The following is a 22,180-nucleotide window of genomic DNA, read 5'->3' as shown; positions in this document are numbered from 1 at the left end:
TTTTCTTTTCATTTCCGAGAAAATCGAGACACGCAACTAAATTTCATTTTTGTACAACGATTCGGTTTGTGTGGGCTATTTTTCAATTTTGATAACGAGTTGACCATGACATTTGAATCAACTTCATGTCGTAGCAAAATGCAATCATAAATGTCTCAATCAATTGCGTTGATCGACAAAACAGTCTATCCGATACATATATTTATATTTCAGTGCGAGTAGTGAGAAGAAGCGGCTGTGTCACAGTAGGAAAATAAAACCCAACTACGTTTCGCATCTGTAAAATTGAGCAAACATCAACTGAGAAAAATACAACCACATTTATTCAGTAAATTATTTACTTTGAATTTTTCATTTTTCTTGATTGCCGTTTAAAATTTATCGATTTGTGTGTGTGTGTGTGTGTGTGTGTGTGTGTGTGTGGAAACAATAATTACATAAACATATATCGTGTGAGCGGTCGTGTATTCACTGTAGTTTTATTTCATGTTTTTTTCCCTTCATCATTCATCGATACGGTCAATTTGTGTTCTAATTGCCAATGAGACTTTATAACCCACTTATTCATGTAACAGCTATGCTCGAACCAATATCATCTTCGTTTCATTCAAAATCCTTGTGTGATTTACGATACTTTTCATCTTTTATTTTCTTAATCTTAATTGTGGATCGATTTTATTTCGGCGAAGATTTCGCTTCGAAGATTTCGAAGCCTGCATAGAAAAAATAATTCGGATTGTTAACATTGGTCTCGACCCGAATGTACCGTTTGTTTTCTCTAAGTTTCGTGTTTTTTTTTCATTCTTCTTCTTATTGTTTCAACGTTTCCGATATTCAATCAATAAACATGAGACAATAGCTGAAGATTCCGAAAATTCCACCTCCATTAAACTTTCCCAAAATACTTTTGAGCTCACTTCTTTCTCTCTCGCACAAACTTCATGTGCTTTACTTCTTGAAATACAGATGATCATAAAAAACTGCAACTATTTCAACAATTTATCAATCAAATAGATCCAAATGGCTTATCACTCATAAATAACGGTACGTTTAAAAATGTTGCGATTATAAATGAGGTGTGATAAACGTCGCTATGCAACGTGTTGCTTATAAATCGGCATGTGTGCACAGCAAAACTGTTATTATCGTTTTGCTTTTGATCAAACATCACGTGTGTTGTGGGAAAATATTGAGTTAATCCAAAACTAAGACTCACATTTGCTTTCCCATTATTCCAAAACTAAGCGTAATCCAGTTTATAAAACCTGATGCTTTTTCATATCATGCACATTGATATGTGCATTTATTCGTAAACAAATGACAAAGTGCAAACGAAAGAGACAATTTAAACGAAATTGTGACGGTGAACATGTTAACACTTGACGGAATGTTGAACAAAAGTCTGAAATAATGAACAAGTGTTTAACGAAAACAACTGAACGGAAAGCCTTAAAAAAATGACAAATTGACCTCTGACTTGTATTTTGCTGCATAACGATCAAAGTTAGCGATTTGTTTGTTGTCATTCATATTTAGTTGCCCATTTGTTTTGTCCCCAATGTTCCCTTGCTCCAAAGCACCATTTCCCCATAGCATTGTCCAAAAACCTTATTCACATTTACTGTAAATTTTTGATGATGTCCCAATGGTAAAGCGTTTGCAAATTGTGCAGTGGTTTTGAGAAGTTCATCCTAGAATTGGAGCACATGTGGTTAGAGTGAATCATCACTGGACTTTAATATTTGAAAAAAAGAACCAAGTAGAACTTTTAATTTCATTCATCCAAATGTTACAGTTTTTGTGTGTGAAATCATATGGTACTTCCAGTTTGATCTAGATTTCGTGTGGCGCTAAAAGTATGGCAAAATTAGATGAGCGGATTGGGTTTTTGGGTGGTGGTAACATGGCTTTCGCTATTGGTTACGGTTTAATAAATCGAGGTATTTGCAATTGCTTTGATCTCTCACTTGTTGATCCGCACGCATTTAATCCCCATTTTTTGAACCAATTTATTGCTCTCGTATTTTCAGGAATCATAAAGCCAACGCAAGTTGTCGTTTCGGGCCCGAATCTGGTGAATTTGGAGAAATGGCGTGTGCTGGGAGCTAATGTAACCGAAGACAACGGCGTTGTGGTGACGAAATGTGACATCATTTTCATTTGTGTCAAACCGCATTTACTGCATACTTGTGCCCAGCAAGTCGAAGGCAGCATCGAACGCATGGTTTTTGATAAGGACAAATTGTTTGTATCGGTTTTAGCCGGTGTTACACTGGATCAATTGGAATTGGTAGGTTTTTGGTATTCGAAGGGAGAGAATGAAATGTCTTAAGCCTTTTTTTCCTTCTTTTTTAAACTTTCGAGTAGTTTTCTATTTAAGTCTCTCAAAGTCTCTCTTCAACAATACGAGTCAACTCTATGATAATTTCTATAATTTTTTTTATTTATTGCGTCAAATAGGCATTCAGCTTTATGAACAATTTGAAGGTTATACGAACGATGCCGAATACACCGATGCAAGTCGGTGAAGGATGTACTGTTTACACACCCGGTCGCTATGTTACCACACAAGATGTGGAAAAAATCCACTTGATTCTTAACTCTCTGGGTATCGCACAACAAGTACCTGAAAAAATGATCAACTCCGTTGCAGGATTATCTGGATGTGGACCGGCCTATGTATGTTGTTCTATAATTTTACATTGAAATGACAATGTAAACAAATCGTCAATTGTGAATCATAATAATGGGATTAACGACTGTTACAGGTATTCACAGTGATTGAAGCGTTAGCTGACGGTGCTGTTAAACAAGGTGTTCCACGTCAAATGGCACTGCAGTTTGCAGCTCAAACAGTGCTCGGTGCGGCCAAAACTGTTCTACAAACAGAAAAACATCCGGCCGTCTTACGAGATGAAGTGAGTAAAAATGGGCATCTGAAGAGCACTAAACTAACAGCATCAATGTAGCTCATAAAATAAAAATCCATAAGAGAAATTTAACGCAGACTTCAAAGTTCAAAATTCAAACACACTCAAATTTGCTTAAAATAACCAAAATTTCTTTTTCATCTCATCAGGTTTGTTCCCCTGGTGGATCAACCATCGTTGGTGTGCATGAGCTCGAAAAAGTAGGTATTCGTAATGCATTCATCAATGCTGTCGGCGCTGCAGCTGAACGAAATAACGAATTGGGACAATGTAAAAAATAAAAGCCACTGTAATCTGTTCCGACTCGCTACTTTTATTGTTGACAATGAAAATATTCTAAATAAAAAAAGAAATGTTTAAAATAATGAAAATATCAAATGAAATCGTTGGTGGGTTGTGTTTCATTCGCCGGATGTTATGGATTCTTGTCTTTGTTCACATATTCTACACAGCGTGATGGGTCAGTTGGAAAGTATTCTTGGCATTTGGTCATCAGTCGTTTGAGTCCTTGAATATATTTCCGTTGAGTTTCATCATTCATGACGTGCGCCACATTCTTGGAGAAAATTTTCTCACGACCCGTACGTGCGTGAATACCAACCATAGTTACACCAATTGGCCACGGTGCATTTCCAATGGCCATTTGCAAATATGCATCACTTGCCTTAATATAATTTCGGGACAGTAAATGTTTTATGATTTCGACCAAACTGTCCAGAATATCGTCTGGGATTTGTCGTGTTTTCAGCTTTCGCAGCAGTGGTTTCATGTATACTTTTGTTTGATTGTAAGTAGCACGGGCGATTTTTACATTTGTCGAACGATCTTTTTGTGAATTCACTTGTGCATTCCATAGTTTGAGTAGAAATTCCAACAGTGTGGCAATCACCAAATGATCATGGTCTTTGTTACCTCTGCCCAAGCGTTTGGCCATCTCTAGGATTTTATCGTAAGTAATTGAATCGTCGAGTGCGTCAATCTCTTGTTGTTCCTCAATTTTCTGTTGGTTTTGTTCGGATGAAGCAAGGATTTCCGTCAAATATTGCTGATCCACTTCGTCCATCGCATCTTTGAAATCATTGCGAAAACCATGCTGCACTTCGGGCTGTGTAATTTCCATGTGGCGCAAACGTTGGAATGCATCGCGATCACTTTCGCCATACAAACGGATCGGCTCGTTCCGGTCACGCAACCGACGAATCACTTCGATTCGCGGTAACTCCTTCTGTTCGGGACTCAAATTTGATTTCATTTCTGTGAATAAATGAAAGGAAGTTAGTACCAGATGGTTTGTGGCCATTCAAAGTCACAGATAATAATCTATTCAAAGTGAATTTCTCTACAGCATGAATCGAAACTGCGTTTCAAACAATGCATTCAATGCCAGTTGACTTACGTGAATCCGAACTTTTTTCAGGTGTCGATGTACTCTCTTTTTGTCTGCCGTGTGCTTCTGAATGTGTTTCTTTTTCTTGGGCAAGTAAATCGCCGCGTTTGAAGAATTTTTTGTTGCCACTCTATTGGATCAAATAAATGAATAAATTGAGTACCAAGTAAAACGTTTCCAATTGACTTTGTTCCATTGACAATGATACTCACCACCAAGTTTTTTTCCTCAAGAAGTTTTCGCTTCCGTTCGATTTCTGCTTTCAAAATATCCATTTTAATCGTATTTTAATGGTAAGATTCCAGACAAAAAAAAAACTGCTGTTAGTCTTAACTTTATTTACAAAGTTTTAAAGTTTTAATACAAAATCGTCCACATGAAATGAAGTGAAGAGAAACGTCAAAACGCAGTTTGACCACATTGACATGAAGTTGGCGCTTCATGCAAACTTCAAATGCTGCCGCTCGTCTATATTCAAACTTGTGCAAAACCAAAGACAATCGACTGTGGGAAAAATTAGTGAAGAAAAGTAAAACAACCGCTTTATTTCGTCGCCAGTGTCACATTGTCATTTTCAACTCTACCGTCAGATATTTATGAGACTCGCTTTATTCCAATCGCAGTATCAGTTTAAAATAATCGTTCAACGAGAAATATTCCATCGAAACAAGTTGATCGTGCAAAAATGTTCAAAATCAAAGATGAACCAGATTGGGGACTGTACGAAGAATTGATACACCGAAACGTTGCAAGTGAAATAAACGATGATGTTGGAATCGAAGACAAATCAGATCCGAGCCTAAATAACCATGAAGTGATTAACTGCGATGAAAATGAAATCGAAGACGATGTGAACTATTATCAACATATGAGCGTAGCAGATAATGTGCGATTGATTTGGGGCGAAAACGAAGTCGAAATCAAGCCAAAAATTGAACACATTGACATTGATACGCATCATCAGTTTACTATAAGTTTGGATGAAGGATTTCTACGGAAGAATTATCGGTCCAAATGGATTGAACTGGTTAAATCGACGTTTCGTCGACCAACAATTACAAATGCTTGTCAATTGTGTGACAATGTAGTCGAATTCGATAATGCAACCGAATTGATCAAACACTATGAAGAATTCCACCAAAAAGAGACCACAACGTACAATTGCACGGAATGTGACTTCACGGGCACTTGGTCTCAAGAGTTTCGTGATCATTGGACGGAAAAGCATAGAATTCAACAAGGGAACGCTGACAAGTACATTATTGCGAAAAAATCAAACGAACACAGTGACGTTTGGACTGGTGATGATGAGTTTGTTCACTCGTTTTTTGGCGAAAAGCAGCGGTTCGGCGATAGACAACTGGCGAGAGACGAATATGAACGAAATGCTGCGGAAAATTGTTCAAACAAGTTGAAAGCCAACAGTGTGACGAGTCATAAAGAAGTCCATACTGCTCAATTTGAATGCGATTATTGTCACAAGTCATTTCGACTCAAAGCCAATTTGGGAGCGCATATGATATTCCATAGAAAAAATAATGTATTCTATACTGCCGCCGATGCAAAACCATTTGCAAATAAGGATAAATTAAGGCCACGAAAGCACCTTCACTCCAAACATACCATCCCTGAAGATTATCGGAAGCGCTTGCAACACGAACAAGAAATTATCAAATGTGACATTCGCTCGGAAAAAATGCGACGACACCATTTACCCAGTCATAAAAAAATCCATAAGAGAGAAAGGGCTAAAATCGAATGTAATATTTGCAGTAAACAATTTCTTCATAAAATTTCGTTGAAAAGTCACATGGTTACACACGAGGAAAAGTCAACGAGAGAAAAGTTTGAATGTAAAATTTGCAGTAAACAATTTCTTCAGACAAACGGTTTGGCATACCACATGGATACGCACACGAAAAAATCAATGCGAGAAAAGGTTCAATGTACAATTTGCAAAAAACAATTCCTCAACAAAGTTGGCTTGAAACGTCACATGATAACGCATGCCGAAAAGTCAACGAGAGAACGGATTGAATGTAAAATTTGTAAAAAAAAAATTCTTCAAAAAAAGGGTTTGGCATATCACATGGCCACGCACAAACAAACGCGGAAAAGTGAATAAGATAAAATCGAACTAGTCTCTCATCATCTTCCAAAAAACTATATTCTATAGTACAATGATACAACAATTGATATTTATTTTTTTAGCATCTCGAAACTCTAGCTTGTATTGTATTAGGCTTAGGCAATTGATAGAAGTATTTTAACCAAGCTATTTTTGTCAACGACCTACCAATCGCGGTCATATTGACCCCATTAATGTAAGAAAAAAGTTTTCTGTTTCAAATAAAAATGAAATAAGCCAACAAACAATATCATTTTTTTTAATTAGCATCTATGATCTCTTTCTTCTTTCGAACTTAACTCGCGAGTCCTACCACAGAAAGTAAAGAGTATTCGTAACAAATCTACAAATCGACACGAGTCAGTCGAATTGCTGTTTAAGAAACAGTGATTCACACACTCATATGAAAGACTCACACAGTTGCTAACATTTTTCGTATTGACTCTTGAGACTCGCATGACACATAAACCCTTCGATTTTCCTGTACAAAAACTAAAACCAAAACTAAGTAGTCTCTTCATTGACATTTCAATTTTTCAATTCAAATTCCATAGAAAAAGTCTCGAAATGGCAAAAGTAGAGGATCGAATTGGATTTATAGGTGGTGGTACCATTGCTTTTGCCATTGGTTCCCGCTTAATAGCTAATGGTATTTTTCAATCGCTCTTCGATGATTGTTTCATCTTCAAATTTCCTAAATTCCAGGTTTCATAAAGCCATGTCAAGTGTTTGTATCGTGTTCGAGTCTGAGCTCAAAAAATTTAGAAAAATGGCGTCAAATTGACGCTCAAACTACCGACAAAAATGGACTGGTCGTAACGAAAAGTGATATAATTTTCATCTGTATCAAACCACATCTGATGTATAAATGTGCACAGCAGATTGAGGGAAATATTGAGCCCGTCGTATGTGATAGTGATAAACTATTTGTATCGCTTATAACCGGTGTAACACTCGATCAATTGGAGTTAGTAAGTTACATCTTCGGATTTGATTGAGCAAATGAATAGAGTTTCGATTTTTTCCATAAAAAAAAGACTCAATTGAGACAGTGACAAGTTTGAACTTTGAACAAATAAACATTCTTACAATCATAAAACTTGGTTTTTTTCAGGCTTTCAGTTTTATGACAACGCTAAAACTAATTCGAATGATTCCAAACACATCGGTGCAAGTGGGTGCGGGATGTATGGTTTATACGCCAGGACGATACATAATCGCAAAAAATCTGGAAAAACTTGAGTCCCTTTTGACACCGCTGGGCATTTCTCAACAGGTGCCCGAGAAAATGATGGATGCGATTACCGCTTTAACAGCTTGTGGATCAGCCTATGTATGCCTCTCAGTTGTTATCGACCATTGATTGCGCCTCAGATTTGACCGATCATTAATTGCTTGCAAAAATACTCAAATCAACCTCTTTCATAGGTGTATACGGTTATAAAATCAATGGCAGATGGATTAATTACATTGGGTATTCCATCTCAAAACGCTTTCAAATTGACTTCTCAAACCGTAGTTGGTGCTGCTAAAATGGTGCTCGAAACTGGAAGACATCCAGCTATTTTACGCGATGAAGTTGGTTTTTTTTCTTCTTCAAAACTATGATTTCTTCAAAATTTTGATAACAAATTTCTACATAATTTCAATTTCTTCATACTTTTGACAACCAATTCATTTCGTTCTAGCTGTGTTTACCCGGCGAATCGACAATATTCGGGATCCATGAGTTGGAAAAATTCGGAATTCGCAATGGATTTATAAATGCCATCGAAACTGCAACTAAAAAGAACGAAGAACTCGGGAAATTGCGAAAATGAATCACCAACAATGAAACTTGTGAATCATTTGTTGTTGATTATTGGTTTGACTCAGCGTTTGAATAATGGAAACATTTATTTATCATTATGAATTTCGAATGATTATTTCACAGCTGCCACATAGTGTTTGAAGTGATAAAAATAACCATAGTAAATAAAACTATTTCATGTTTCATGCAAATAAATTTTCCGAAAATTTTTGTCATTGTGCCAATTTTCTTAGAATTCTTGTTTTAGTTTTTCACATTTTCCCTTACGTCCCACTCACAGTGCACCAAAAGTGCATTAGCCGAGAAACGATAAGAAACGTCAACAAATCGTTTAAAATCCATTTGGTGTGAAGTTGTCGTTGATCTAAACTCTCGCCGTTCAGATAGCTCCTAAATGACTTTTTGTTTACCAACAACATAAACATATAGTTCATCGGCAAATTGTCACACAAATCGCGATACTACTCACAACCAAAACAATAATTTCATATTTTGCCAAAAAATAAAACGCCCCATCAAGCCGAATTACGAAAAGAATCTCGTTTCGCCGATGAGACGCAAAAAGTGTTGAAATTTTAACTGAAATTAAAGTGAATAAATGGAATTTCAGGTGCTATTGACAATGGTATATGTCATTGCCATTGTCAATATCATTTATAAATAATAAAAAAAAATCGAGTTTCGTGCCGAACCGTATTGTTTTTGTGTGTAATTCGGCTTACGTTGCTGAGGCGGCGGCGACGACGACCACTTATTTTACCTGTTCCGCGCAAGGTAGATGAGTTAAAGTGCGGTCAATATATTTATATTCACATCATAATCGTATTCAATTGGAATAGAGACCGAGAACAACAACAAAAAAACGTGATGATTCAGTGAGTAGTGAAAATGTCAGTGTTTGAAAAGCAATGACTGGAAAATCAAATTTAATTCAATTACATGCAAAATTTTCGTCTTGAATCGAATCTATGAATAAAAAATCCAACAAATTAAATATGAATTACAAGTAAATTCAGGACATGGCAAACATTTTGATGATTTCATGTGTATGTGTATGAGTGTGTGTGTGTGTGTGCTAATATTCCATTTTGGATACCCGCATTTAAGTGAATTTATTGTACAACATGTATTCCTTGACTCATTCATCGTTCTAATTTCATGCCGTTTTATTTATAAGTTTTTTTCTCTCTCTCAGTAATCTGTAATCCAAGTATGTGCAAACATTTTGTGCAGTGAATATATAAATAATTGTTTGCAACAAATAATAATAAGTGAATCTGGTCGGGTGACACATAGCGTATAATCTGCATAAAATATAAATTCACTATTTGTTTACATTCAAACGATCAAACATCAAATCCAACCCATTCGAGTGGCGTGCATTGACTTGGGACTCGTCGGGTAAGGCTATATTGATGAGTGTTTTTAGAAATTTAGCACACAACTATATAGATAGATACATAATGTATAGGTACACTTGCACATAATGTTAAATTTTATATCAGTAAATAGTTTTTTTTTTCGTCACCGGCGAATTAGCATTAGAAATCGAAAGTAGACAATTCTGCATATATACCATTTGTCAAACGGTTCGACTTTTCAAACTTTTTCAGCATTTTTTCAGCAATTTTTTTTTCCATCTTCTGTTTTCGGACCATTTCTTCTGAGCCTTTTTTTCGGACCATTTTTTTCTGCCAATTTTTTTGTTTGCCAAACCACCGATTGCCGTTCCGAAAATCCCTCATTTCACATAAAAAATTTCAACGTTTCACCAATTTAATACCGCAATTCATTTCATTCAAAAAAAATATTGTTTTTACTTGATTTCGATCGTAAATCAAAAGTTAATAAATCGATTGTTTTTTGTTTTGCGTTCTCAATTGTGTCATGCTGGTACTAATTTGTTTTTGATTTGAAGCCGATTAAAAAATGGTTTGCCGAAAAAAAGTAAAATTGGTTTACAAAAGTCCATGAATTAAATGGGTTGAATGATAAAAACCCAGTGCACACTGAATGGACACAAACCAATGTGTGCTAATTGAATTGCTGCCGTAAATACATATTCAATCGATTTTCATAACTAAGCAGGTGCGTCGCCCGAAAACAGAAGAAAAAACAACAGCAGCAGCAGCAACAGCAAAAGCACCACATGTTGATTTGCATTTCTTTAATCATGGTTCGATTTCATTTGCGAGAGATGGAGCGGCAATTTTGCTTTGTTGTTCCAAAGTGATATGATAATGCTTTCATGGTGCTGCTGATCAAAGGCCATAATTTGATGCAATGCACCAGATAAAAAAAAACGCTTCCGTTTCTGTGTGCATCAGTGTCATGTGGGCCGCTTTCTCGCGAGTAAAAGCTATTGTAATAAGCACGCCGTACAAATACAACGACCATTTCCAACCAAGTTCACCAAAAATAAATATTGCTACACATTTTTTTCTCTACTTCTTCTTCTCCCTCTTCTCTTTCCCACATTAAGCTCTTGATAATTGACGGCGACGACATATAGACATACTCTCACACGACTCAAGCCAAGAACACTTAAATGAAAAAAAACAGAGTCTGAGCTTTCTGTATTTCACATTCGAACGGAATCGGGTATATATCGCGCGCGCGATTATCGAGGCATTCCTGTCGCATTGCTAAAGCACAGAAGAATTGAATGAAAAAAAACCACACAAATAACCGATTCAAGCCATCGTGTGTTGTTGCCTCTCTGTTTGTTGCGTTTACGCACACCAAAAGCCAACCGTACTGTTAACTCGATTTTGCTTATGGTGTATCGTCCGGTCTCGGTTTCTCGAACTCACTCAGTCTGACACTATCATTCAGCCACAGTACAAGTAACTCCAGCTGAAGCGGCTCGAATTTACAATACAGCCATCCGAACATCAAACCAGCAACAAATACGCCTTTTAGCTATTGTAATCGCGCAACGGCCCAATCTTCTATCATCTATATTAGGTGAAAATTATGTACATTTTTTGAAAGAAAAAATTCTTTTTTTAACGTTTTTTTTTTTGTAACAATTTTGCAACATTCTCAAGTAATTGATGTACAAGCTGGATAAAATTTCTTGTGTTTTTCAATTAAAAGAATTTTTTCTTTTAAGAGAAAAAAAATAGCATTTTTTCTTTCGAAAAACGATCATTCTTCGATCAATTAAAAAAACAATTTTCAAAAAACCCGATGAATTAAATTCTATAAGGCTAAACGAATTTTATTTTACAAGACACAGCGTGAATCATCTCCATTGATCGTTTGCATATTTAACAAAAAACCAAATCGTAATTCGTGTATTAATTTGTGATTCGAGCCCAAAAATAAAATCAGAGGCGGTTAGTCAAACAAACAAACAAACTTTGTTTTGGTGTCTAATTAGTGGATATCATCAGCGATTTCGGCAATTATCGCTTTAGACGAATGAATAAATATGAGAAAAAAAAATTACATCGACATTCGACCAGTTTTGTTATCATATTTCCCGACGTTATTTTGCGGTTTGTTTATTCACCTTTATTCTGAATTTGGATAAATTTATCGCTTCATTTGTATTCACGTGAACGCCAGAACAAACTCGGAATAAAGTAAACAGTGTGTGAGTGTGTCACCTTCGCTATTCAAAAGGATGAAAAGGCTTCATGGGTGAAATTCCGCAGATCTGAGTGTTGCGCTATTGAAATTACGTTCAGCTTGATTTGATTTATATACACTCAATTCACATAGTCAACGCAATGTGTTTCATTTTGCAATCGAACGAAAACGGTGGTTTACCTCCAAAAGTTCAAAACCACATCAAGTGCACAACACGACACACACCTCGAACAGACAGAACTCATTCTAGTTACTAAAGTTCAGAGCCTCTCCCTCTTTCTCTCTCTCTCTCTGTGTGTATCACGGCATTGCTCGCAATCTCTCAGTCAACATCGATCCCGTCGATTTACCGCATTGTCAATGGATTTGTTTAAATCAACACAAGGTGGTGTAATGACATTCAAACGCATTCTAAATCTCTAAATACATTGTTTCACAGCAATCATTTCGATTTCATCATAAACATTTAGTGCAACAATAAATCATTTGAAATTGTTGTCAATAATTCTTTATGGTGCAGTCAAAGGAATCTTCGTAATACGAAGTTCGTATGGAATTTCAGCATATATTTGCCTATTTGATGTCTAAATACGTGTGTTATAGTAATAAAGCTACCATCGATTCATTGGTGCAATGAATGAAGAAAAAGTCCACACAAATCACGTACAGTTCATGCCAAAACGGTCATAAAATACATTCCAATTGTTACATTTTCAACAATTTTATTCTCTCTTTCTCTTTCCGTGTGCGTCCCGATTTGTTGAGAAAATGATAACATTTATCGTCCGATATGAATATAGGGAGAAAAAAAAGGTACACCGACGTTCGACACTACAATCGTTGTCGTTGATTCCTATGTGCTCTAGATTTTTGAAAAAAGAAGAGCGTGCAAACTTCAATTTTGAAAAACGCGAAGCAGCAGGAAAAGGAAAATACGCGCCTGATAACTGAAATTGAACAAAACAAAAAACCCATAGAAAAAAAATGATAATGACTCGGTCGGTTTTCAAGTGTTTTTCGCAATTATCATTGTCTATTTTTTTTTATTGCTGTTCATAAATTTTTTCAAAAAGGAAAATAAAAATTGAAAGAACAAAGGCACACACATCGATATCATGACAAATAAAATATTTGTATTTGCAATTTGATTGAATGGCATTTCGAAAATTACTGATTAAAAACCTGATAATGCATGACAAACGTTTATGATCCACTTTTGCGCAGCGTGATTAAGTGTTTACCCATATCGACACAGTGCACGTCAACAGAATTTTTCGAAAAATCATCCATGCGGTTTTTATTTTCTTTTTTTTTTCTTTCAAAAAACCACTTCTGAAATGACGCATCGATAAGCCAAACCAATTAGAACAATCACCATCAGCAGTGAAGTTTATTGAAAATGTGGATTTAAAACAAATTTTTATTCAAATTATACGGCTCGTCCAATTAATTGCACGGAAGATATTGAGTGCTTTTTTTTAGCGCCATCGATACGAAATCAGGCGATTAATTCACGTGTAGATTATCTGATGCATAATATACATTATTCAATAGGAGGGGAAAAAATGAACAACTGACTGATAACTAGAATAGCATTTTTTTTCTCTCAAGAGTTTGAATCATTGAATTCGAGTATTTTGTTCGTGGTTATTTTTGATTGCATTCGTTCGTTTCATCTATTGAGCAACAAGTTTATGTGATAAACGCATTCCGAAGAGACAGTCATATCGTCTGCATGGGAATCGAAGAATTAGATTGAGATTTTACTCTATATTTTTGGAAGCAATACAACACGTACAATACTAATTTTTTCGGTTGAAATCTAGAGAGGAATGTATTGACTGATTAAATTGAACGAATTGGAAACTATGCAACACGTCCTAGTGTTTCAAAACATTCGACGAATTGTTATCAACGCATTTTTTACATTTAGTTCAAAACGTTTCATTCAATTCGAATGATAAGTATGGTATAATTAGTTAGAATGAAATGAAAAAAAAAAAACAAATTGAAAACTCATTTCTGCTCCTCCTGTGAGAGCAGTCACTTGTTATGTGACAATTTGTTATTGTTGGACGTATATTATTATTATTGCTGGCCACACATGCGTCTATATCGCTTCCGTCAGTGATTAAAAACATGAGAACAAAAAAAGAAATCTAAAAACAAAAACAAACGAATGAAATCACTTGTACTACAAATTATTCGTCGTATAATTTGAAATTTTCGACTTCGACGCGATTAATCAAGCAAAAAAGTTCTTTTTTTATCAATTAAAAGTTCTGAATGCCAAAAATTTGCGAAAACAACTCACAATAAATTTTTTTGCTATTTTCCACAAAAAAATCAAGTTTCAAAAAAACTGAATCACAATTTTCGATACGTAATTCGGAATTTTTTATTTACATACAATGGAATAAGTGCATGGTCATAGTGAAACGGACTGAAAACGGTTTGCACATAAAAAAAAGTGGTATGATGACGTCAGAGAAGAATTTCCCCCTGTGATTTAGCTCTCGTATCAGTGCAATTAGTAGTAATTAGTGAGTCACATGCAGAGATGTGACATCGACCGAGACACAGGTCGAAAGGTTCAAATTAACCGATTTTTTTTTCGAACGTTGTTGATGTTTGATAACTTTTACCTAGAAATTGTCTTCCATACTCAATATCTCGCGCTATCACACGGCAAATCAACACTTTGATCAATAATAATTGTTCAAAATATAATATAGCATTTGCATACCTTCCGGTAAACATGTCATTAATAGCCGAGACTATTATTAGAAAATTGCATGTAACTGCATCGAATGTACGGTGCATATGTCAACCGCATTCGAACTTAACTAGATGCATAGTAACATTTTGTGAATATTTCAATAGAGAACGGAGTAGTGAACAAAAGCAATAGTCCATTGCGTGCGTGCGTGTTTTGTTCAAATACAACTCCTGAAATTGAGCATTTACGCAATTAAAGACAATATCATAAAATGCGTTCTTCATTCGTGTCTTCCTTTATCAAATTGCCCGTGGGCAATTGATTCGCAACGAACCAGAACCAGAACCGCTCTCCAAGTGGCAGTGGTTGCTGACTTTGAGATTTTGTGAATTGAAAGATATGAGCAACAAATCATTGGCTTTAATAACATATTAGATTTCATTCGAGGAAAAATTCGCAAAATTCATGAAATTTTATTCGGAGAAGAGGCTCATTTTGCACTGTTTTTTTTTCTCGATGATTCTTAATGGTTTCAATTCGAAACCAGCAAAAAATTTCAAACTCATCATTAATTAGGCGTTCACATTGATCGTGTTTGTTTGAAATGACAAGCCAAGAAAAAGATTAATCGAAGCCGTACGCATTCATCGAACAGAAAAGAAGCGGCGACTATTTGTTTTGTTTCGATTTCATTGAGTGCTAAGTACGGCATTTGAATATGAAAGCCGGTCTTGACGGTGCATGAAATTTGATCATTGCTTTGCATGAATGATGTGTGTGTGTGTGTGTGTGTGTGTGTGTGTGTGTGTGTGTGTGTGAGGTGCCTGAGTGAAATGGTACTTTCCGGTCACACTGGTAATTAGTAAATGCCAAACCATAGCCGATTCTCGTTTTGACGCTTACCAGGCGTCCTCAAATTTCTAAAGGTGCTAAATTCCAAGTCGCATTGCCCGCACACACACACACACACACACGCCTAGAATCTAGAACATATTCCACAGCTGAAAAACAAATGGAATGTGTTGTTTATGCTGTATGTGGGATATGCCTGCCAGTACACACACGGAAGAGTAACAGAAGTTGAGATAAGTGAACAAATGCGAAAGCAGATATTTTGCTTTCGTTACGGCTGTTATTGTTGTTATTGTATGTGCAAAGTGAAACTAAGCAGACCAACTGTGTTTATTGTGTCTTCACGATGACAAAATCGATCAGACACGATTGTTCGTCACATTACGACGTTTCCATGCGAAGCAAATAAAATCGGCTAATTATGGCGTGTTTTTTTTTATTGTTGTACATTTTGTTTGTCAATTATACACAGTGCATATTCATTAGGAGCTAGAGCACGGGTTCAAATGCAAGCCAATGAACGATTTCAATTTTTGAAATGTAGCACAATATTGACGCAACGCTTTTTTTTCTCTCTCTCTCTCTCTCTCTCTCTCTTTTTTCGCCGTAACAAAAGAATAAGCAAACAGAACATATCGCGAAATAATGTCGCTATTTTTGGATTGACGATCCCGTCTCTGTTTCATTCGTTCCCCAGATAAAATGCTGCAATGTTGCATCGTCCACAGCGACTGATAAACAAAATTTATTCGGGCCTCAATGAATGGCCTTTGCCTCTCCACGCTAGCACTTGATTTGTGATCTATTCTAGCTATCGCTCCCTCTCTCTCTCTCTTCTGAATGATGGTCTCTCTTGTTTTATCTCTTTCTGACTTTCTATCTTTTTTTCCCCCTATGTAGTCGTGTATGTGCGAGAATAACATTCGCAATGACTCAACATATTCTACGCAAATCAATCTATTTTCAGAAATGTTGAAAATTATTCACACGCTGATCGAGTTCAACCGTGTTCGGTTCATTGATACAATTCGTTTTATATTTTATTATAGTAAATTGACTCAGTTTTGATTGACCAAAAATTAAATTCCGGAAGAAAGAAATGCCGGATATCACATGGAATAGATGCAAAAGCACTAAAGACACATATATTAAAAGTGAACGTTATTTTAAATGTTAAGTTTGAACATCGCCGAATGTCCTCGAAAGCAAACCAAAACAAAACGAAAACAAAATAGTAAAATCGTTTCATACAACAAAGTAACGTAATTTGGATGAGCATCAGCTGAAAGAAGAGCATCAAAATTTAAAAAAAATGGAAATAAGTATTGTGAAATGAGCCTGCAAAATTTATTGCTTCATAAAAAATTCTTAATTATTGGATTTCACGAGACGAAAGCGTTTTGAGAAAAAAAAACACGTCCGAATAAATAACGACAATTTCTTGTTTCGTTTTTTTCGCGCTCGCCACATCTCTTTTCTCATATAGCGAGCATGTTGTTTTGAGTTGTATCATTTGAAACAAATCTGTTTTGAACAACAGACGAATTCCGCAATCCGTTTCAATTGACCAGTGTCTATCGTTTGTTTTTAAACAACAGAATTTTCCATAGGATTGAATTCGAATTCGTTTTTTTTCTAGAATTCCAAGGCAATGGACCAACTACATTGCAAAACCGTTGCCATTCTCCTGACCATCATTGCATTGTTGTCGTCGTCACGTAAGTGAAAAAAAAGAGAAAACTTGCGATATTTTTCCCTTTTGAAATCGGATCAAATCACAAAATCAATTCCAATTTTCAGCACATCGTCTAGTTGAATGCCAACAAAAGAATGCCACACTTTCGATATCAACACATGATGCCGTTGTTATCGTCCCCGACACCCAACACTTTACCATCGAATTAAAGTGAGTAGCAGCAGTATCAAATATATTCATCGTCGCTCAAAAATTACAAAACAAAAATTAGAATTCTAGAAAATTCACTCTAATACATGTAGATGGTTTCGTTTACGGCTGGTTCTTATTTTTCTACTTACAGTGGATTTGTTGATAAACAAATTAATGTGACACTTCAAGTGAATAACAAGGGATTGGTTGATTTGCAACCCGGTATCTTCGAGTTTACTCCAACATCGGTCGGTTTGGTGAATGTCACGATCATCGGCCGATCACCCGGGCACGTTGAAATCACCGCATCAGCCACACCAGAAGATGCTATCGAGTATGAAAAGAAAATGATTTATTTTAAGTGAACAATGTTCACGTTCGAATTGAATCAAATCGATTGAGTGTTTGTTTTTTTTTTCTCATTTTTAGCACAAGCAACCTTTTTGTTCGTGTTGTTGTCGCACTTTCATCCGAATTAATTACCATTTCATCGGTGATTGGATGGCTCTACTTTGTTGCATGGTCCGTATCATTCTATCCACAAATCATAATCAACTACAAACGAAAGAGTGTAGTCGGTTTGAATTTTGACTTTCTATCGCTCAACATCGTCGGTTTCATGTTGTACGGTGTATTCAACATTGGGTTGTATTCCATTCCAGAGGTTCAGGTATTGGACACGACAATACTTTTTTTCATTCTTATTCCAATTATAGATAGCATGTTAATGAATACTTTTTCTTTATCTCAAAAAAAAAAAAATGTGTTCGCAGAAAGAATACGCTCGACGAATTCCGCGTGGTTTAAATCCAGTTCAATTGAATGATATCTTTTTCGCTTGTCATGCGACATTCGCTACGCTCATCACAATCGCCCAGTGCTTTGTATATGAAGTTAGTACCGTTATTACAATGACTTTGTTTACTTGAGAGAAATCACCAACTAATCTAGTTGTTATTAACACCTGATCATATTACAGAGAGCTGATCAACGCGTTTCAACCGTTGGCCGATCACTGTTAGCATTGTTTACAGCATGTGGAATAATCTCAGTCGGTCTGGCCATCTTCGAAGTCATTCATTGGTTGGACTTTTTATACATATGCAGTTATATCAAGTTGTCGATAACACTTATCAAATATGTACCACAGGTAAAATGAATGCCTTGAAATGTGCATTTACTTTTCTGATTCATCTTTGATTGTTTTCTTCGGTCAGATTTCTATATTCCATTTTCAATATTCCACTTATTTATATTTCAATTTATCGTTTACATTCTAGGCGTACATGAACTACCAAAGAAAAAGTACAATCGGTTGGAGTATTGGAAATGTTCTACTCGATTTCACGGGTGGCATGTTGAGTATGATGCAAATGATTTTAAATGCGTACAATTATGGTAAATGACTATCCTCCTCTTAATCTTTGTCCAGATAAAAGTCTAAAAAATCCGGAAATTCCGCGGCTCATTTGTCATTTCACTTATTATTTTAGATGACTGGGCATCGATTTTCGGAGATCCAACCAAATTCGGTCTTGGCCTATTTTCTGTGATGTTCGATATATTATTCTTGCTACAACATTATGTTTTCTATAGGTTTGTATACCAATTATTTGCAACACCAAATATTCTTCTCTCTCTCTCTCTCTCTAGCCATTTTTCTTCATATTCACAATTTTGTTTTTGTTATTTGCACCGGACAATAAATTTTTTTTTAGAGAACCGAAAGACAAATTAAGTGGACACGTCTGATGGAAATGTCTCAAAGTCATTTGATTAAGAATTTAAACTAGTTTTTAGTTATTATAAAATTAAGTTTTGCAAATAGTTCTATTCGTATTGCATAATTCCAATAAAACGATTCTATTTAGATAAGGACAATCGATAGGATGATCATGAAAATGATGACAATAATGAAAATTGTTTCGAATAAAGTATCTCGTAGCTTGTATGGATGGAGTTTTTTCCTTTGATGACAATTCTCATGAGAAGCGTGACGGCTTCTATTGGCTGACTGATTTACATGGCAAAAATCTGTTCAATGCGAATAAGCTTGACTTCTCTCTTTAAGATCTTCACGTTTTTCTCTTAGGCCCATTGCAAAGTCCAATTCTTGTGACCTGCATTCAATGCATAGTATCACTCAAGCTACCAAATTCACTTACCACACATCAATTCGGTTAGTGAAAAACAATTCGAGTTGCACCAAAAGCATGAACAGAAAAAAAAAATCGTCATCTCTCAATCTCAATTCTGTTGGCACATGAATATTGCCTCTTGCATTCAAATGAAAATTAAACTAGGTCGATCAATCCATAATTTGCATACAAATCTAAGGCGGTTTATCGTGTTTACAACAAGTTTTCAATAGCGCCATTCACAGCTGCACATGATGATTAAAACAATATGTTTATGACACTCACTTCAGTTGAATCAAGATGCTGTTTTATCAAACAAAATTAAATTTTTTTTTCTCTTTTTCTCTTTTTTTACCTCTTTTTCCAAGGAACCTGGAGCCATACGTCGAAATCAGTGGCGACAACAATGAATCGGCGGAAATTCTCGAGGAAAATGAAGTGATTAGCTAAACAGGCGGGCTGTATTCTGTAGATTCGATGCAAACTTTTGCTGGAGTTACCAACAACTTTTTTACGTTTGAGCTTTTGTTTTTTTTTTGTAAAAACACACGTTTTCTCGTCAAATAAAGTCGATGAAGTATTATTTGAAAAACAGTGGTCTTCTCCATTTTTCTTCTTCTGGCTAGTTGTAGTTGATCAACAACGAAAATATTAGATCTTTAATTTCAGCAATTTTTCAGAATGAAACATGTTTTTTTATTGTTTTAACCAAATTGATTTGAGCAATGGTAAGTGGTAAGGCATAAATGAATAAAATTAAGGCATTTGATGTCAATCAAAAAGAGAAAATGCTTCTCCAACCATAAGTATAGGTAACGATCTAATTGGAACATTTGAAAAAAGTGCCATTCCAACTGGAATACGGTTTTATAGCAACGATTTTAACAGTGTACATGTGTACATGCTTTAGCTTTCAGTTATACCATCGACCTGTGTCGCCCTCTACGCAGCTTTGAATGAATGGTCGGGATATTGACTATCGACACAATAAAGCATATCGTTTTAGTTTGAGTTTTGTTTTGTAAAGCATATCGCTTGAAGCATTGTAGCTCTCTCATTACGAACTGCAATTTCGACAAATCACCGACCGTTAGCACATTTGCTCAAGAGTGACTAAATATATATAAGAACTCGTTGATGAATCCAAAATTTCACAAGGTCATAACTGTGAGAATGAACTTAATATTGGGCTTTTATGCCATACTTCATAGATTAAAGGGGCGAAATAATTTTCAGAATCGATCATGATCATCAATATTCTTCAAGAGCATTGTATCATGGTCCATCTAAGTGTAATTTTTTTCAATTTCCATCTAAACCGTCTTTGTTTTTGATAATTTCGATAAGAATTAATAGTAAATGTTTCAATTAAACATACTTTTTACGTAAGATTACACACTTTGGAATGATTAAAGAATGTATGAAAAAAAAAACCAAGGAAATAAGTGAGGAAAACTATAAAATAATTATAGGTTTGGCGCGGAAAAACTATGTATTGTAAAAAGGACAGTGACAGCGAAAAAAAGCTGGATAAGTATCAAATGGCCTTGATGTGAAATGTTTTACGCTAAGATGTAACACAGATTTGAATAATCCGGTAGATGACAAACTGATTACAGTTGATATTTCCCCTTCAAAAACTTTGAAGCGAAAGAGAGAAAGAGATAAACCTAAAAAGTCATTATTTTTTCGCGCATTTTCTGCGAATTTCGTTTTCATTTCTCCAAATTAATCATTCGATAAGATCCGCATTATTTTGATTTATTAGACGTGAAGCACAATCCCATGGCAGATATATGACGAGAACGATTATTTCGATGCAATAACACGAGAAAAAAAATGCCACAAAACACGAATACCCGGACAAGATTCACACTTCTCTGTCTGGTCGTCGAGATCGTTTTGCACAACAACAAAATAAACTCGAATCGGTTTGAATGCAAAACGATTATGAGCCGCACACAGCAGCGGCGAAGAGTGTGTGGCAGGGGCAATAGAGACACCAATGAAAAAGTGACCGTCGAAATCGACTTTTGAAAAATGTAAAAATTTCTTCCATTTATTTTGCTGCGATTCGAACGAAGAAGAAAACAAAAACAAGCGAAACAAGAAGTGACAAAACAACAAAAAAAGAAAATACCACCGATATTTCGATGATGGAATATTAAAATAGGTGTTGTGTCTTCTTCTTTTCTCTCTTGTCAAAATGTATTCTTAAAAAAATTTGCAATAAAATTGTGTATGTGATTTGTGACCAACATATATCGGTTATATTGATAATTGAGCCGAAAATGATGGTGGGAGCGACAAAACCGACGACAACGAAGAAGAAGAACGTGTTGATGAAATTTGAATAATGTGCACGAACGGCATTTTGATGGAATCTAACGACTCATTTTAGGCACTGGGCTATGTGCCCGTTTTTCTCTCTTGCTTTCTTTTATGGCTTCAGGTTTAATTCTTTTTGAGCTGGTTTTTGTTCGTTGTTTGTTTGTTTGTTGCTCCCCTTTGTTTTGCTCAATCGCCGATAAACGAAAGTGATAAACGGCATTTTAGCATTCAGACGCATGTAATAAATAAATGGCTTTAAATTCATTTTTTCGGCTGACTTTTTTTATTCGCTCTACCTCATTTCATTCGTTTCGATAGCATCGAGAAGCATTCAATTTCGACGAACATCTTGAGCAAATATTTAGAAATGAAGTAGTTGTCAAGAGTAAATGCAGTCTCT

General features: G+C 35.6%; 4 protein-coding genes across 9 annotated transcripts; 3 read left to right on the top strand and 1 right to left on the bottom strand.

Moving 5' to 3' along the window:
- Positions 1-175: 175 nt before the first annotated feature.
- LOC129576765 (pyrroline-5-carboxylate reductase 3) lies at positions 176-3,313 on the top strand. Its single transcript, XM_055462394.1, has 6 exons — positions 176-328; positions 1,828-1,940; positions 2,031-2,290; positions 2,461-2,679; positions 2,769-2,918; positions 3,080-3,313. Exons 2-6 carry the CDS (start codon positions 1,859-1,861, stop codon positions 3,209-3,211), a joined length of 843 nt encoding a protein of 280 aa, XP_055318369.1. The 5' UTR covers positions 176-328; positions 1,828-1,858; the 3' UTR covers positions 3,212-3,313.
- Positions 3,224-12,332, bottom strand: LOC129576764 (pre-mRNA-splicing factor 18). The gene is made up of 4 exons (XM_055462393.1): positions 12,322-12,332; positions 4,530-4,665; positions 4,327-4,447; positions 3,224-4,184 (listed from the first exon to the last, which is right to left on the bottom strand). The coding sequence occupies exons 2-4, from the start codon at positions 4,590-4,592 to the stop codon at positions 3,346-3,348; spliced, it is 1,023 nt and encodes a 340-aa protein (XP_055318368.1). The 5' UTR covers positions 4,593-4,665; positions 12,322-12,332; the 3' UTR covers positions 3,224-3,345.
- On the top strand, positions 6,772-8,450 carry LOC129576768 (pyrroline-5-carboxylate reductase 3-like). The gene is made up of 3 exons (XM_055462396.1): positions 6,772-7,778; positions 7,874-8,023; positions 8,134-8,450. Exons 1-3 carry the CDS (start codon positions 7,572-7,574, stop codon positions 8,263-8,265), a joined length of 489 nt encoding a protein of 162 aa, XP_055318371.1. The 5' UTR covers positions 6,772-7,571; the 3' UTR covers positions 8,266-8,450.
- On the top strand, positions 8,646-20,041 carry LOC129576763 (cystinosin homolog). Of its 6 annotated transcripts, none has more exons than XM_055462390.1 (11): positions 8,646-9,029; positions 9,451-9,656; positions 17,063-17,141; positions 17,224-17,329; positions 17,463-17,645; positions 17,741-17,981; positions 18,085-18,204; positions 18,291-18,461; positions 18,592-18,709; positions 18,805-18,907; positions 19,818-20,041. In XM_055462390.1, exons 3-11 carry the CDS (start codon positions 17,075-17,077, stop codon positions 19,897-19,899), a joined length of 1,191 nt encoding a protein of 396 aa, XP_055318365.1. In that variant the 5' UTR covers positions 8,646-9,029; positions 9,451-9,656; positions 17,063-17,074; the 3' UTR covers positions 19,900-20,041. The 6 variants fall into 6 exon arrangements, with proteins under 6 accessions (XP_055318365.1, XP_055318363.1, XP_055318364.1 ...); XM_055462388.1 differs by having other exon boundaries at positions 8,678-9,130; XM_055462389.1 differs by having other exon boundaries at positions 8,678-9,145.
- The last annotated feature ends 2,139 nt before the right edge of the window (positions 20,042-22,180 follow it).

Source organism: Sitodiplosis mosellana, unplaced genomic scaffold (assembly GCF_009176505.1).
Source record: "Sitodiplosis mosellana isolate CC-2019 unplaced genomic scaffold, AAFC_SMos_1.0 Smas_scaffold_6191, whole genome shotgun sequence".
Classification (NCBI taxonomy): domain Eukaryota; kingdom Metazoa; phylum Arthropoda; class Insecta; order Diptera; family Cecidomyiidae; genus Sitodiplosis; species Sitodiplosis mosellana.
This window is presented reverse-complemented; position numbering and strand designations above follow the sequence as displayed.